This window comes from Salvelinus sp. IW2-2015, linkage group LG8 (genome assembly GCF_002910315.2).
Source record: "Salvelinus sp. IW2-2015 linkage group LG8, ASM291031v2, whole genome shotgun sequence".
Classification (NCBI taxonomy): domain Eukaryota; kingdom Metazoa; phylum Chordata; class Actinopteri; order Salmoniformes; family Salmonidae; genus Salvelinus; species Salvelinus sp. IW2-2015.
Window position 1 is genome coordinate 41,215,075 of NC_036848.1, and position 17,802 is coordinate 41,232,876.

Genomic DNA, 17,802 nt, shown 5'->3' on the forward strand with positions numbered 1-17,802 from the left:
CGTTTTCTTGCCCCGCTAGCAGGGTTTGCGCCACTCACCTTCCCACAATCCCCTGCACATTGCTCTCATGCTCCCGTTGAAAATGAATGGGGGTGGAACTTCATCTAGCGAATTCGGAAGTTGTGGAAATTAGACGAGATTGCGCTGAAATCGGAGTAAATAGCTAGAGTGAATGCGTACCCAAAGTTGACTACAAATACAAACTTCCCAATGTCTTTGCAATTGATACAAACAAGCAACATATTGATGGGTTTGGATTAAATATTATTAATCATTAGTTATAATAGAGACATGAGGGGTGCCATAGTCCAGGGTCTACACCAGAAGTTAATGGTTATCTGTAGGAGGAAGGTATATGGTGGGTGCAAATAAGCTTAGAATGTACTGAGTGTAGGGAAAACAATCACGTGGCAGGCATTGAGAGCGATGGATAATATTTTAAACATTTGTTTTATTTCACCTTTATTTAACCAGGTAGGCCAGTTGAGAACAAGTTCTCATTTACAACTGCGACCTGGCCAAGATAAAGCAAAGCAGTGCGACACAAACAACAACACAATAGGAAAGTCTATATACAGTGTGTGCAAATGAAGTAAGATTAGAGAGGTAAGGCAATAAATAGGCCATAGTGGCAAAATAATTACAATTTAACAAGTAAACAGTGGAGTGATAGATGTGCAGAAGATGAATGTGCAAGTAGAGATACTGGGGTGCAAAGGAGCAAAAATAAAGAAGAAAAAAATAAAAGTGATTAGTGATGAAGGGGGTCGAGGTCAGGTCACGTTAGGGAAAAGGAACCGTTTATTGCCCATATTACTTAGTTTCATGCCTGGCAATAAAGATAGAATGTTTAGCGCAAAGGAGGAGACTCCACCCAAAGTGGGGTACACATACCACCACTATTGTAAACATGTTTTTGTCGGTTCAGCTGTTTGATCCTTTGGGAAGAATAAACTTGGTTTAAGTTTTCATAGTGTCCGTTGAGTTCTTACTCTGATAATTAGAACCTAACGATATAATAAATGCTTAAAATTACAAAATTAAAATATAAACAGTAGGATATAGGCTCCAGAGTGGCGCAGCGGTCTAAGGTACTGCATCTCAGTGCTAGAGGTGTCACTACAGACCCTGGTTCGATTTCAGGCTGTATCACAACTGGCCGTGATTGGGAGTCCCATAGGGCGGCGCAGAATTGGCCCAGCGTCGTCCGGGTTAGGGTTTGGTCGGGGAAGGCTGTCATTGTAAATACGAATTTGTTCTTAACTGGTCTATAAAGCACTAAAGGCAATAGACACTAAAAAGCCTACAGGTCCAAACAACCTGGATCCCTACCTCTTAAAGATAGCAGCTGGTATTACTACTGAACCTGTGGCTCACATGTTCAACTTGAGTCTCTTGACCAATTCCATACCAGCATTTGGAAATCAGCTTATGTCCTCCCACTGCTAAAGAGTGGAGATCCCTCAGATGCTAATAACTATGGTCCTATCTCCAAACTCCCAGCATGGCCAAAGTCTATGAATCCCTAGTGAACTCACAGTTAAACGTTTTAATTGAGAAGAACATACTGAGCGGGGTTCAATCTGGCTTTAGATCGGGGCACAGCACCACAACTGCAGCTGTGGCAAATTACATCATTTATGCACTTGATAAAAAGCAACATTGTGCTGTTCTGTTTGTGGATTTATCAAAGGTATTTGATTCAGTTGACCATGAATTGTTGCTAGCTAGACTCAGAAACACTGGTCTCAGTGAAGGGGCAGTAAATTGATTTAGGAACTAATGTGTATATACTGACAATCACAAGTCTGGCTTTCTTGAGATTAATAGAGGTGTGCCCCAGGGTTCCATTTTAGCTCCTGTGTTGTTCTCAAATTTGATTAATGATTTGGGAAATGGGATGCAACCAGCAAAGTTACATCTATATGCAGATGATCCAGTCATATATTCATGTGCTCCTTCTCTGGTTCAGGCTGTTGAAGAGCTCCAGACTGCTTTTCAGTCACTGCAGGCCTGCCTTTATGGCCTCAAACTGGTCTTGAATGTACAAAAAATGAAATTCATGACCTTTACCAGAGCTCGCACTCAGCCAGAGAAGGTTAGCATTGTCACATCTGGAGGCTTATCCATTGAAAAAGTGTCATCCTACAAATAACTTGGTATATGGTTGGATGAAAAGTTTTCCTTCAAAGTTCATGTGGATAATCTTGTGAGGAAGCTTAAATTGAAATTGGGTTTTAATTTTTGTAATAAGGCTTGCTTCCCACTTATGGCTAGAAAGACGCTTGTTCAGGCCACTTTTCTCGCTGTAATTGATTATGGTGACTTGTTGTATATGCATGCAACCTCCTCCGTCTTACAGAGACTGGACTGTGTTTGTCATGCATCCTTGCACTTTATTACAAATGCCAAGTCACTCACCCACCATTGCACATTGTACCAAATGGTAGGTTGGACCTCACTTTATATGTGCAGAAAGATACATTTGTATGTGTTCATCTACTTTTGGGTAAACTCCCTCTTTACCTCCTGTAGTCTGGTCTCCTTCACCACCAGCAGTTACCATACCCGGTCTGCTAGGTGGTTGCTACTTAAAGTCCCCAGAACATTCACAGTATTAGGCAAGACTGCCTTCTCTTCTTGTGCACCAGAGGCATGGAATAGTCTACAATCAAAAATAAAATCAAACTTTATTTGCCACATGGGCCGAATACAACAAGTGTAGACCTTACCGTGAAATGCTTACTTAACCAACAGTGCAGTTCAAGAAGAGTTAAGAAAATGTTTACCAAATAAACGAATGTAAAAAGTAACACAATAACATAAGAATAACGAGGCTATATACAGGGGGTACCGGTACAGAGTCAGTGTGCAGGGGTACAGGTTAGAGGTAATTTGTACGTAGGTAGGGGTGAAGTGACAATGCATAGATAATAACAGTGAGTAGCAGCAGTGTACAAAACAAATGGAGGGGTGGTGGCCATTTGATTAATTGTTCAGCAGTCTTATGGCTTGGGGGTAGAAGCTGTTAAGGAGCCTTTTGGTCCTAGACTTGGCACTCCGGTACCGCTTGCTGTGCGTTAGCAGAGAAAACATTCTATGACTTGAGTGACTGGAGTCTCTGACAATTTTATGGGCTTTCCTCTGACACCGCCTATTATATAGGTCCTGAATTGCAGGAGGCTTGCCCCCAGTGATGTACCAGCCCGTACGCACTACCCTCTGTAGCGCCTTACGGTCAGATGCCGAGCAGTTGCCATACCAGGCGGTGATGCAACTGGTCAGGATGCTCTCGATGGTGCAGCTGTATAACTTTTTGAGGATCTGGGGACCAATGCCAAATCTTTTCAGTCTCCTGAGGGGGAAAAGGTTTTGTCGTGCCCTCTTCATGACTGTCTTGGTGTGTTTGGACCATGATAGATCGTTGGTGATGTGGACACCAAGGAACTTGAAACTCTGAACCTGCTCCACTACAGCCCCATTGATGTTAATGGGGGGCATGTTCGGCCCTCCTTTTCCTGTAGTCCACGGTCAGCTCCTTTTGTCTTGCTCACATTGAGGGAGAGGTTGTTGTCCTGACACCACACTGCCAGTTCTCTTACCTCCCTATAGGCTGTCTCGTCATTGTCGGTGATGAGGCCTACCACTGTTGTGTCGTCAGCAGATAAAATGATGGTGTTGGAATCGTGTTTGGCCACTCAGTCGTGGGTGAACAGGGAGTACAGGAGGGGACTAAGTACACACTCCTGAGGGGCCCCAGTGTTGAGGATCAGCGTGGCAGACGTGTTGTTGCCTACCCGTACCACCTGGGGGTGGCCCGTCAGGAAGTCCAGGATCCAGTTGCAGAGGGAGGTGTTTAGTCACAGGGTCCTTAGCTTAGTGATGACCTTTGTGGGCACTATGGTGTTGAATGCTGAGCTGTAGTCAATGAACAGCATTCTCACATAGGTGTTCCTTTTGTCCAAGTGGGAAAGGGAAGTGTGGAGTGCGATTGAGATTGCGTCATCTGTGGATCTGTTGGAGCGGTATGTGAATTGGAGTGGGTCTAGGGTATCCGGGAGGATGCTGTTGATGTGAGCCATAATCAGCTTTTCAAAGCACTTCATGGCTACCGACGTGAGTGCTACGGGGCGGTAATCATTTAGGCAGGTTAACTTCAGTTCCTTGGCCACAGGGACTATGGTGGTCTGTTTGAAACATGTAGGTATTACAAACTCAGTCAGGGAGATTTTGAAAATGTCAGTGAAGACACTTGCCAGTTGATTCGCACATGCTTAGAGTACATGTCCTGGTAATCCATCTGGCCCCGCGGCTTTGTGAATGTTGACCTGTTTAAAGGTCTTGCTCACATCGGCTACCGAGAGCATTATCACACAGTCATCCAGAACAGCTGGTGCTCTCGTGCATGCTTCAGTGTTGCTTGCCTCGAAGCGTGCATAAAAGGCATTTAGCTCATCTGGTAGGCTCGCGTCACTGGGCAGCTCGCTTCTGGGTTTCCCTTTGTTGTCCGTAATAGTTTTCAAGCCCTGCCACATCCGACGAGCGTCAGGGCCGGTGTAGTTGGATTCAATCTTAATCCTGTATTGTCGATTTGCTTGTTTGATGGTTCGTCTGAGGGCATAGCGGGATTTCTTATAGGCGTCCGGATTAGTGTCCCGCTCCTTGAAAGCGGCAGCTCTAGCCTTTAGCTGGATTTGGATGTTGCCTGTAATCCATGGCTTCTGGTTGGGATATGACTGATGTGGTATACTCTTCAATGCCATTGGATGAATCCCGGAACATATTCCAGTCTGTGCTAGCAAAACAGTCCTGTAGCATAGCATCCGCGTCATCTGACCACTTCCGTATTGAGCGAGGCACTGTGCTTCCTGCTTGAATTTTTGCTTGTAAACTGGAATCAGGAGGATGGAATTATGGTCAGATTTGCCAAATGGAGGGCGGGGGAGAGCTTTGTATGCATCTCTGTGTGTGGATTTTTTTTTCTCTGGTTACACATGTACAAAAAAAATTGTAAAACTGATTTAAGTTTGCCTGCATTAAATTCCCCAGCCACTGGGAGCGCCGCTTCTGGGTGAGCATTTTCTTGTTTGCTTATGGCCTTACACAGTTCGTTGAGTGCGGTCTTAGGGCCAGCAACAGTCTGTGTTGGTAAATAGACGACTATGAATAATATAAATGAGAACTCTCTAGGTAGATAGTGTGGTCTACAGCTTATAAGGTGCTCTTCCTCAAGCGAGCAATACCTTGAGACTTCTTTAATATTAGACATCGTGCACCAGCTGTTATTGACAAAAAGACACACACCCCCACCCCTCGTCTTACCAGACGTAGCTTCTCTGTTCTGCCGGTGCATTGAAAATCCCTCCAGCTCTATATTATCAGTGTCGTCATTCAGCCACGACTCGGTAAAACATAAGATATTACTGTTCTTAATGTCCCGTTGGTAGGATAATCATAATCGTAGGTCATCAATTTTATTTTCCAATGATTGCATTTTAGGAAGTAGAATTGATGGCAGTGGGAGTTTACTCGCTCGCCTACTGATTCTCAAAAGGCAGCCCGAATTGCGTCCTCTTTTCCTCCATCTTTTCTACATGCAAATGACGGGGAACTGGGCCTGTTCTCGGACTCGTTAAAGGAAAAATCTTCTTCCAGTTCGTGGTGAGTAATCCCAGTTCTGATGTGCAGAAGTTATTTTCGGTCATAAGAGACGGTGGCAGCAACATTATGTACAAAGTAAGTAAAAAAATAAGTTACGAACAAAATAGCACAATTGTTTACGGGCATGTAAAACGTCAGCCATCCTCTTCGGCGCAATCATCTAGATATGTTAGTGCCACTGAATTAATTTAAAATATTGATGGGAGACTGTTATGGAGGAGTGTAAATGCTTTTTATAGTCTGGATCATGTTGTATGTTTTAATTCTGTAATGTATTGATTGTTGCTGCCGCCTTGGTCAGGTTTCCCTTGAAAAAGAGACTCTGGGTCTAAATGGGCTTTTCCTGGTTAAATAAAGGTTAAATAAAAAAACTAACTTGCCTACTTAAAGGTAAAAAAATATATATTTAAACAGTTAAAGTCGGAAGTTTACATATACTTAGGTTGGAGTCATTAAAACTCGTTTTTCAAACTCCACAAATTTCTTGTTAACAAACTATAGTTTTAGCAAGTCGGTTAGGACATCTACTTTGTGGATGACACAGGAATTTTTCCCTCAATTGTTTACAGACAGATTATTTTGACTTATAATTCACTGTATCACAATTCCAGTGGGTCAGAAGTTTACATACACTAAATTGACTGTGGCTTTAAACAGCTTGAAAATTCCAGAAAATTATGTCATGGCTTTAGAAGCTTCTGATAGGCTAAATGACACAATTTGAGTCAATTGGAGGTGTACCTGTGGATGTATTTCAAGGCCTACCTTCAAACGCGTGACTCTTTGCTTGACATAATGGGAAAATCAAAATAAATCAGCCAAGACCTCAGAAAAAAAATTGTAGACCCTCACAAGTCTGGTTCATCCTTGGGGAAATTTCCAAACGCCTGACGGTACCGTTCATTCATCGTGTACAAACAATAGTGCGCAAGTATAAACACCATGGGACCACACAGCCATCATACGCTGGGAAGGAGACGCATTCTGTCTCCTAGAGATGAACGTGCTTTGGTGTGAAAAGTGCAAATCAATCCCAGAACAAAGCAAAGGACCTTGTGAAGATGTCGGAGGACACAGGTACAAAAGTATCTATATCCACAGTAAAACGAGTCCTATATCGACATAACCTGAAAGGCCGCTCAGCAAGGAAGAAGCCACTGCTCCAAAACCGCCATTAAAAAAAGCCAGACTACGGTTTGCAACTGCACATGGGGACAAAGATCATACTTTTTGGAGAAATGTCCTCTGGTCTGATGAAACAAAAATAGAACTGTTTGGCCATAATGACCATTGTTATGTTAGGAGTAAAAAGGGGGTGGCAGCATCATGTTGTGGGAGTGCTTTGCTGCAGGAGGGACTGGTGCACTTCACAAAATAGATGGCATCATGAGGAAGTAAAATTCTGTGGATATATTGAAGCAACATCTCAAGACATCAGTCAGGAAGTTAAAGCTTGGTCGCAAATGGGAATTCCTAGGGACAATGACCCCAAGCATACTTCCAAAGGTGTGGCAAAATGGCTTAAGGACAACAAAGTCAAGGTATTGGAGTGGCCATCACAAAGCCCTGTCCTCAATCCCATAGTAAATTTGTGGGCAGAAATTAAAGGGTTTAAACACCGTTTACCATGCTTGTTTCCCATGCTTGTTCAATGAACCATAAACAATTAATGAACATGCACCTGTGAAACGGTCGTTAAGACACTAACAGCATACAGACGGTAGGCAATTAAGGTCACAGTTATGAAAACTTAGGACACTAAAGAGGCCTTTCTACTGACTCTGAAAAACACCAAAAGAAAGATGTCCATGGTCCCTGCTAATCTGCGTGAACGTGCCTTAGGCATGCTGCAAGGAGGCATGAGGAGTGCAGATGTGGCCAGGGCAATAAATTGCAATGTCTGTACTGTGAGACGCTTAAGACAGCGCTACAGGGAGACAGGATGGACAGCTGATCGTTCTCGCAGTGGCAGACCATGTATAACAACACCTGCACAGGATCGGTACATCCAAAACATTACACCTGCGTGACAGGTACAGGATGGCAACAACAACTGCCAGAGTTACACCAGGAACGCACAATCCCTCCATCAGTGCTCAGACTGTCCGCAATAGGCTGATATAGGCTGGACTGAGGGCCCGTAGGCCTGTTGTAGGGCACGTCCTCACCAGACATCACCAGCAACAATGTCGCCTATGGGCACAAACTCACCGTTGCTGGACCAGACAGGACTGGCAAAACGTGCTCTTTTTTGTCTCACCAGGGGTGATGGTCAGATTTGCGTTTATCGTCAAAGGAATGAGCATTACACCGAGGCCTGTACTCTAGAGCGGGATCGATTTGGAGGTGGAGGGTCCGTCATGGTCTGGGGCGGTGTGTCACAGCATCATCGGACTGAGCTTGTTGTTGTTGCCTGCAATCTCAACGCTGTGTGTTACAGGGAAGACATCCTCGTCCCTCATGTGGTACCCTTCCTGCAGGCTCATCCTGACATGACCCTCCAGCATGACAATGCCACCAGCCATACTGCTCGTTCTGTGTGTGATTTCCTGCAAGACAGGAATGTCAATGTTCTGCCATGGCCAGCGAAGAGCCCGGCTCTCAATCCCATTGAGCACGTCTGGGACCTGTTGGATCGGAGGGTGAGGGCTAGGGCCATTCCCCCCAGAAATGTCTGGGAACTTGCAAGTGCCTTGGTGGAAGAGTGGGGTAAACGTCTCACAGCAAGAACTGGCAAATCTGAGGAGATGCACTGCAGTACTTAATGCAGCTGGTGGCCACACCAGATACTGACTGTTACTTTTGATTTTGACACCCCTTTGTTCAGGGAGACATTATTACATTTCTGTTAGTCACATGTCTATGGAACTTGTTCAGTTTATGTCTCAGGTGTTGAATCTTGTTATGTTCATACAAATATTTACACATGTTAAGTTTGCTGAAAATAAACGTAGTGAGAGGATGTTTCTTTTTTTGCTGAGTTTGAAATATATATATTTAATGTTCTATCAATGAGTTCTACTTTGCTACTTGTACGCTACTGTCTGTAATTTGTCTCAATATATTCCATGATGTGTAGCCTAACATGCGCAATGATGTGCCAAATCTGTGATTTGGTGCATTTTTATTGGGTAAGTTGAAGAGAGAAGGGTGCAACTGCCGCTCGCAATTCGGGGCGTTCCTGCATGTGGGCATTCCTGCATCTGCGGCAGGTAGCCTAGTGGTTTGAGTGTTGGACTAGTAACCGAAAGTTTGTAAGATCGAATCCCCGAGCTGACAAGGTAAAAATCTGTCTTTATGCCCCTGAACAAGGCAGTTAACCCATTGTTCCTAGGCCGTCATTGAAAATAAGAATTTGTTCTTAACTGACTTGCCTAGTTAAATAAAGGTTAAAAAAAAAAWATATATATACATATACTTCTATTGGTCAATTTCTAAGCTATGACTCCAGTACATAGGTGGGAGGCATGGGCGCTCCACTACAGTAGATGGAGGTAATGCACCATAACGTTGATGCCAACTGCCGATAAAACCCCACAGAAGAAGCAGCAACGGTAGCTAACATTTTTTACAATTTTACCTTTATTTAAGTTGGCAAGTCAGTTAAGAACAAATTCTTATTTTCAATGACGGCCATGGAACAGTGGGTTAACTGCCTTGTTCAGCTAGTACACACCAGTAAAGTGTCCTTCGCCCCCACCTGTCGGGCACGGATTTCTCGGGTACTCAGCAGGCGGGAGGTGGGGGCAACACCGTGTGCAAGCTAACTAGCAAGTTAGCACACGGTGTCGCTCCCGCCTGCTGTATTAGGGGGAGGCGGGGGCGACTGGTGGACAGTGTCCTTTGCCCCTGCCTGTAAGACACTTTTCCCGCAGTTCCGTTAACAATGGTGAGGGCAGGTGTTCGGAAGGCAAGAGCGAAGGACGCTGTCTACCGGTGTCGCACCCGCTAGCTAGCAAAGAGGACTCCGGTACACAGCAAGCGGTACACAGCAAACTCAGATAATACTTTTATTTCCCTTTTGACCCACATTCAAAAGAGTCACACAATCACGAAGACCTCTTGATCGAGGGGGGGTGTTCATGAAGGAACCAATAGGGGGTGTTCATGAAGGAACCAATGGGATGCTCGAAGGGGGGCGTTCCTGCAGAAGCAGGAATGACCCCCGAATTGCACACTATTGTCAGAATAAGTCGCCTCAATATTTGCAGCCATAGGTGGTAATACAGTGGGGCAAAAAAGTATTTAGTCAGTCACCAATTGTGCAAGTTCTCCCACTTAAAAAGATGGGAGAGGCCTGTAATTTTCATCATAGGTACACTTCAACCATGACAGACAAAATTAGAAAAAAAATTCCAGAAAATCACATTGTCGGATTTTAACGAATTTATTTGCAAATTATGTTGGAAAATAAGTATTTGGTCACCTACAAACAAGCAAGATTTCTGGCTCTCACAGACCTGTAACTTCTTCTTTAAGAGGCTCCTCTGTTACCTCATCTACCGAATGTCATAAATGGCACCATGTTTGAACTTGTTATCAGGTATAAAGACACGTCCGACACAACTCAAACGTCCACAAAACTCCAAACTCCACTATTGCCAAGACAAAAGAGCTGTATCTATAAGGACACCGAAACAATTGAATAGACCTGCACAGGCTGGGATACTAGAATCTACGAATAGGTAAGCAGCATTGGTTGAAGAAATCACTGTGGGAGCAATTATTAGGAAATGGAAAACATACAACCGACTGATTTCTCTCGATCTGGGGCTCACGCAAGATCTACCACGTGGAGTCAAATGATCACAAGACACGGGTGAAGCATAATCGCCAAACACACGGGGACTACTCGGAAATGACCGCAGGAGCTGGGACAACAGAGTAACAAGCTACCATCAGTTAAACACACATACGACCGCCAAGGGACTCAATCCTGCAGTGCAGGACGTAGTCTCCCCTGCTTATAGCCAGTAGATGTCCAGCTGTCTGAAGTTTGCATAGAGGATCTTGGATGATCCAAAAGAAATTGGGAGAATGTTATACATGTCAGGAATCAACCAAAATAGAACTTTTTTGGTTTTTAAAAATCAACTCGTCGTGTTTGAGGACAAAGATGCTGAGTTGCATCCAAAGAACACCATACTACTGTGAAGCATGGGGGTGGAAACATCATGCTTTGGGCTCGTTGTTCTGCAAAGGGACCAAGCGACTGATCCGTGTAAAGGACAGAATGAATGGGGCCATGTATCGTGAGATTTGTGAGGAAACCTCTTATCAAGCAAAGGCTTTTTTTTTTTTTTTTTTTTTAACCTTTATTTTACTAGGCAAGTCAGTTAAAGAACAATTCTTATTTTCAATGACGGCCTAGGAAAGGTGGGTTAACTGCCTGTTCAGGAGCAACGACAGATTGTACTTGTCAGCTCCGGGGATTCGATCTTGCACCTTTCGGTTACTGATCCACGCTCTAACCACTAGGCTACGCTGCCGCCCCATCTTCATTGAAGATAGTGGCTGGTTTTCAGAATGACAAATGATCCCACACCACCGCCCGGGCAACGAAGGAGTGGCTTCGTAAGAAGCTATTCAAGGTCCTGGAGTGGCCTAGCCAGTTCTCAGATCTCAACCCCATAAGAAATCTTTGAGGGAGTTGAAAGTCCGTGTTTGCCAGCAACAGCCCAAAACATCACTGCTCTAGAGGAGATCTGCATGGGGAGGAATGGCCAAAATACCAGAACAGTGTGTGAAAACCTTGTGAAGACTTACAGAAAAGTGTTGACCTCTGTCATTGCCAACAAAGGGTATATAACAAAGTATTGAGATAAACTTTTGTTATTGACCAAATACTTATTTTCCACCATAATTTGCAAATTAATTAATAAAAAATCCTACAATGTGATTTTCTGGATTTTTTTTCTCATTTTGTCTGTCATAGTTGAAGTGTACCTATAATGAAAATTACAGGCCTCTCTCATCTTTTTAAGTTGGAGAACTTGCACAATTGGTGGCTGACTAAATACTTTTTTGCCCCGCTATATCTTCCATAGGATCAAAAGAAAGGGAGCGCTGCTCTTGGATCAGATTTCTCCATTCAAATCTTACCTCAATATTAGAATAATTTCACAATACTAACCACAGATCAGCTCCTACAGTATCGAAACCTGCTCCAACGACGCACTTAACGACCGTTCTCTCTGCGTGGTGTTTTGGTAATTGAATGTTACATCTTCGGCCATTGTAGAAAAGATGCATAGTTAAAATACTCGTAAGCCTAAAAGTTCCATCGCTATCGGGAAACCGGGCCATGGCCAGTTTTGGGCATTCAGACAAATGATTTGTATAAACCAAGGTTGTCTGATAGAGGGCGCTGTATTAAAAAATATGTGAGCTAAACCCATTTTTATATATATATTCGGAAGTGACTTTATGGAGCAGGTTAGGAGACTTGGGTTAGGGTTAGCTAAGATGCTCTCCTAACTTGCTACGAAAAGTAACTTCCGGTCATATCAATACTCTTATTTAGTCACAACCAATTTTGAAGGCTGCTTTTGCTCCACACCCCCATCATCAGTACCATGGGGCAGATACAATATATACTGTGGCTACATCCTTCCCCCTTACATTTTTACAAATAACTAATTTCGCTATAAAGGGGTATTAAAGGTATATTTTTTTAACATTATGTTGGGCATCATCTCCTAGCTATTATCCAATCTATTACATAATCTATAATCTTGTTACAAACACTTACCAGACTCTCCTCTGTCCTATTTCTCATCCTCTACGTAAACACAGCGTCAGACTCCGATAACAACTGTGAGGTTCTGATGGCAGGCAAACAGTACCCGTCCATCCAGGAGTTTCCATCAGCCATCCCCAACCACCTGCTGCTGGGCTCCCTGCTGGAACACCMGTGCTTTGTCTATGAGAGTGACCCGACCCGCTCACATATGCTGTTCAAAGGTAAAGAGGATCGACTAAACTCCATCTCTCTGTCAGTAAAACATGAACATTCTCTGGTTGTTGTGTCAAGAGAGGTTAGAATATGATTATTTTCAACTAAGTAACTCGGTAAACTCTGTTTTTGTCTGTGTTTTTGCAACACTTTTGCATTGCTGACTTCGGGAAAGATAATTTTTTTGTGTAAAAAGTCAAAAAAATAACTTGTGAACAACAACACAGTGAATGACTTCCTTGTCTTTGCTGTCCTCTCCAGCCATTGGTCAGCATTTAGCAGCGAAGAACCTCCTCTCCCCATTAGCCATCAGTGAGGAGTTCAGCACGGTCAGACTTCAATACAACAGAGCCTTCACTGAACTACTGCGTGCTGTCAGCACCTCCTTTTTCCCACAGGTAACACTTGATGTGTCCATCTAGTGATAATGTAATGCGGGACATGCCTGGTCAGATTTCTTGTTTATCATTGATGTTCACTCACTGACCAGTTTTTTTTGCTGCTATTTCAGGGTCAAATGTTATTGAATACAGACACCCAGAGCCTTACGTTAAGGTAAGCTTAGTAACTTTGTTGAGGGCACAGGAGGCTGCTAAGGGGAGGACAGCTTATAAAAATAGCTGGAACGGAGCGGATTGAATGGCATCAAACACATGGAAACCATGTGTTGGATGTACAGTACCAGTCGAAAGTTTAGACACAACTACTCATTCAAGGATTTTTCTTTATTTTTACTATTTTCTACAATGTAGAATAATAGTGAAGACATCAAAACTATGAAATAACACATATGGAATCATGTAGTCACCAAAAAAAGTGTGAAAGAAATCACAATATATTTTAGATTTTAGATTCTTCAAAGTAGCCACCCTTTGCCTTGATGACAGCTTTGCACACTCTTGGCATTCTCTCAACTAGCTTCACCTGGAATGCTTTTCCACCAGTCTGGAAGGAGTTCCCACATATGCTGAGCACTTGTTGGCTGCTTTTCCTTCACTCTGCTGTCCAACTCATCCCAAACCATCTCAGTTGGGTTGAGGTCGGCTGATTGTGGAGGCCAGGTCATCTGATGCAGCACTCCATCACTCTCTTTCTTGGTCAAATAGCCCTTACACAGCCCACAGCCTGGAGGTGTGTTGGGTCATTGTCCTGTTGGAAAAATAAATGATAGTCCCACTAAGCGCAAACCAGATGGGATGTCATATCGCTGCAGAATGCTGTGGTAGCCATGCTGGTTAAGTGTGCCTTGAATTCAAAATAAATCACAGACAGTGTCACCAGCAAAGCACCCCCACACCATCACACTTCCTTCTCCATGCTTCACGGTGGGAACCACACATGCGTAGAGCATCCGTTCACCTACTCTGCGTCTCACAAAGACACAGCGGTTGGAACCAAAAATCAAACATTTTGACTTTTCACTGGTCTAATGTCCATTGCTCATGTTTCTTGGCCCAATCAAGTCTCTTCTTCTTTTTGGTGTCCTTTAGTAGCAATTCAACCATGAAGGCCTTATTCAAGCAGTCTCCTTTGAGCAGTTGATGTTGAGATGTCTCTTAATTGAACTCTGTGAAGCATTTATTTGGGCTGAAATTACTGAGGTGCAGTTAACTCTAATGAACTTATCCTCTGCAGCAGAGGTAACTCTGGGTCTTCATTTCCTGTGGCGGTCCTCATGAGAGCCAGTTTCATCATGGCGCTTGATGGTTTTTGCGACTGCCTCATGAAGCTGGTTGAGAGAATGTCAAGAGTATGCAGAGCTGTCATCAAGGTAAAGGGTGGCTACTTTGAAGAATCTCAAATATATAATATATTTTGATTTATTTAACACTTTTTTTGGTTACTACATGATTCCATATGTGTTATTTCATGGTTTGATTGTCTTCACTATTATTCTACAATGTAGAAAAAAGTTAAAATAAAGAAAAACCCTTGAATGAGTAGGTATGTCCAAACTTTTGACTGGTACTGTATTTGATACCGTTCCACTCCAGCCATTACCACGAGCCCGTCCTCCCCAATGAAGGTGCCACCAACCTCCTGCAGATGAGGGAAAATGTACTTAATACGATTGTGTTGTCTCACCTAGCTATCTTAAGACGAATGCACTAATTGTAAGTCGCTCTGGATAAGAGGGTCAGCTAAAGACTGAAATAAAAATAAACGTACTGCTGTGTACTTCATGTTGTGAGAAGAACTTGAGGACCTGTTTCTTTACTCATTTTCTTCATCTCACCGTAGACCAAAAGAGGGTCTGTTCCAGGCACAGACGTCTCGCTACCTCAGTGAGTTTGAAGAGCTCTCTAGACTTGGAAAAGGATCCTATGGCAAAGTCTTCAAGGTACGGAACTGTATTGTCAAAATAAAAATCATAGATTAATAAAACCAACAGTGGAATAAATTCCCCCTTTTTAATGTTTTGTCATAGGTAAAAAACAAGCTGGATGGCCAGAAGTATGCTGTGAAGAAAGTTCTCATCAACAATGTTTCAAGGGAAGACTGCATGAAGGTATTTCAAATGTATTGAGTTTTAATGTTCCAAAAATGAGGTATTCTTCAGTGAAGTATTTATGGACACAAGTGAATTTATCAGTCATTTATTATTTTCCTGTATTTGTTTCAGGTTCTCAGAGAGGTAAAAGTGTTATCCAGTCTTCAGCACATCAATGTAGTAGGCTACCACACTGCCTGGATGGAGCATATCCCACATGCTTTTAGTAGTGAGTTCCATTACGTCTTTCCTCTGACATGTTCTAGTATAGAAATTCAAGTGATTTAATTTATTCATAGCTAACCTCTCTTGTTTTTTCACATTTTACATTTGGTACAATTTCTTTATTTCAGAGCCGGCATCAATACTCTCAGCACTGGAGATGCATGTGCTGCCAGAACGGTACAATTATTATCTCAAATAACTGAATTACAAGACCAATTATTATTCAGTATCATATTAGAAACCTAAACTTGTTTTCCCCCAATCTCACAGCAGTGAGGAGAGTACAGTTAGTAGCAGCGGCTCCTCAATAGTCTTCGCGAGCTCAGATCAGTCAAAGGAGCCAGTGGCCATAGCTAAAGCACCAGTGAGCCTCCCGGTGAAACAGGAGAAGAGCACGCAGGCGGTGTGTCCTAAAACCATGCGCCAAGCCCGTTTCCCAGATAATTTTGCCCCCTGTGTGTTGCTGGGACGGTGTGGCCTGACGGGGGACAGCTGCCCTATGGTCAGCTGGGATAGCTCGGCCCTGTCGGAGGATGACTTAGGAACCAGAAATGGGATAGATCTGAACAACAGCTCCTACATCGACATGGGGAGCGAGCAGTGGGACACGAAATTCCCCGCCAAGGAGGTATTGATACTGTGTAACCTACGTATATAATGGAGCTCAGTAGGAGCAGCACCTCTTATCCTGTTGTTTTAACAAAATCCTCTAATCTTCCAACTCTGAACGTCTACAAATGTCCCCTGTGTACATATAGATCATGAGCAACTGGCGGGCCGCATTATTATGTCAGTCACTGATAGTCAGTCAATTAGCTCATGTCAGCAAAACATTTTTTGATTACTTAACTAGTTTAGCGGCCAGCTATCTAAACTTGTTATCATTGTTGAATTACCATCCGGGGGGCCCCCTATTGATTTTGTTAGTCAGTCTCACTCCGATATCATATTACAAACTGCAAACCCCTTTCTCCACCCTATGTCAGCGTGTAGAATTGCATGAAATTTGCTATAAAATTGCAAAATCTTCTCTCCTCTCTATGGCAAAATGTGTAGAACTGCACGAAATTAACTCTGAAATGATTTTTATTTTATTTTTAAAAGTCTCTGCTGTCGAGGGGGGCCACTAAGACGTTTGCTCACAATGTGGGGGGGGTATGGATGTGGGTACGCAGAACCGCGAGCAACTGCAGCCCCTCATGATGAGTTCCGATTTTTTTGTGGCCCCCACCCCCATCAAAGTTGCCTGATATAGATGATTATTTTACAGATTTTTGGTTAAACTCAGATTTTACTGGACACTATTCTATTTTACTTCCTCAGGTGCAGTTCCATCTCATGCTGTATATCCAGATGCAGCTGTGTGAACGCTCGCTCAAAGACTGGATTTTAGCGCGAACCACCTCACAAAGTGAGCATACATGAACAGTACCAGTCAAAAGTTTGGACACACCTACTTATTCAAGGGTTTTTCTTTATTTTACTATTTTCTACATTGTAGAATAATAGTGAAGACATCAAAACTATGAAATAACACATAGAATCATGTAGTAACCAAAACAATGTTAAACAAATCAAAATATATTTGAGATTCTTCCAGGTGTCCACCCTTTGCCTTGATGACAGCTTTGCAAACTCTTGGCATTCTCTCAACCAGCTTCAACTGGAATGCTTTTCCAAAAGTTTTGAAGGAGTTCCCACATATGCTGAGCACTTGTTGGCTGCTTTTCCTTCACTCTGCGGTCCAACTCATCCCAAACCATCTCAATTGGGTTGAGGTCGGGTGGAGGCCAGGTCATCTGATGCAGCACTCCATTACTCTCCTTCTTGGTCAAATAGCCCTTACATAGCCTGGAGGTGTGTTGGGTCATTGTCCTGTTGAAAAACAAATGATAGTCCGACTAAGCGCAAACCAGATGGGATGGCGTATCATTGCAGAATGCTGTGGTAGTCATGCAGGCTAAATGTACCTTGAATTCTAAATAAATCACTGACAGTGTCACCAGCAAAGCACCACCACACCTGGAATACAAAGCACCCACACGCCACCACCATGCTTCATGGTGGGAACCACACATGCGGAGATCATCCGTTCACCTACCATACGTCTCACATATGGCGGTTGGAACCAAAAATCGCAAATTTGGAATCATCAGACCAAATTACAGATTTCCACTGGTCTAATGTCCATTTCTCGTGTTTCTTGGCCCAAGCAAGTGTCTTCTTATTGGTGTCTTTTAGTAGTGGTTTCTTTGCTGCAATTCGACCATGAAGGCCTGATTCACGCAGTCCCCTCTGAACAGTTAATGTTGAGATGTCTGTTACTTGAAATCTGTGAAGCATTTATTTGGGCTGCAATTTCTGAGGCTGGTAACTCTAATGAACTTATCCTCTGCAGCAGAGGTAACTCTGGGTCTTCCTTTCGTGTGGCGGTCCTCATGAGAGCCAGTTTCATCATAGTGCTTTTAGC

At 43.3% G+C, this 17,802-nt stretch overlaps 1 protein-coding gene across 4 annotated transcripts in view; it reads left to right on the forward strand.

Moving 5' to 3' along the window:
* Positions 1-17,802, forward strand: part of LOC111967950 (eukaryotic translation initiation factor 2-alpha kinase 1) — a 39,804-nt gene that overhangs the window by 6,648 nt on the left and 15,354 nt on the right. For 3 of the 4 annotated variants that reach the window (XM_023993414.2, XM_070444943.1, XM_070444945.1), the window contains 9 exons: positions 12,457-12,624; positions 12,878-13,014; positions 13,128-13,171; positions 14,858-14,957; positions 15,045-15,125; positions 15,240-15,336; positions 15,461-15,509; positions 15,603-15,960; positions 16,656-16,743. In XM_023993414.2, the coding sequence (XP_023849182.1) occupies positions 12,457-12,624; positions 12,878-13,014; positions 13,128-13,171; positions 14,858-14,957; positions 15,045-15,125; positions 15,240-15,336; positions 15,461-15,509; positions 15,603-15,960; positions 16,656-16,743 (1,122 nt within the window). The remainder of the gene's footprint in view (positions 1-12,456; positions 12,625-12,877; positions 13,015-13,127; positions 13,172-14,857; positions 14,958-15,044; positions 15,126-15,239; positions 15,337-15,460; positions 15,510-15,602; positions 15,961-16,655; positions 16,744-17,802) is intronic. The other variant, XM_070444944.1, reaches the window with a different exon arrangement.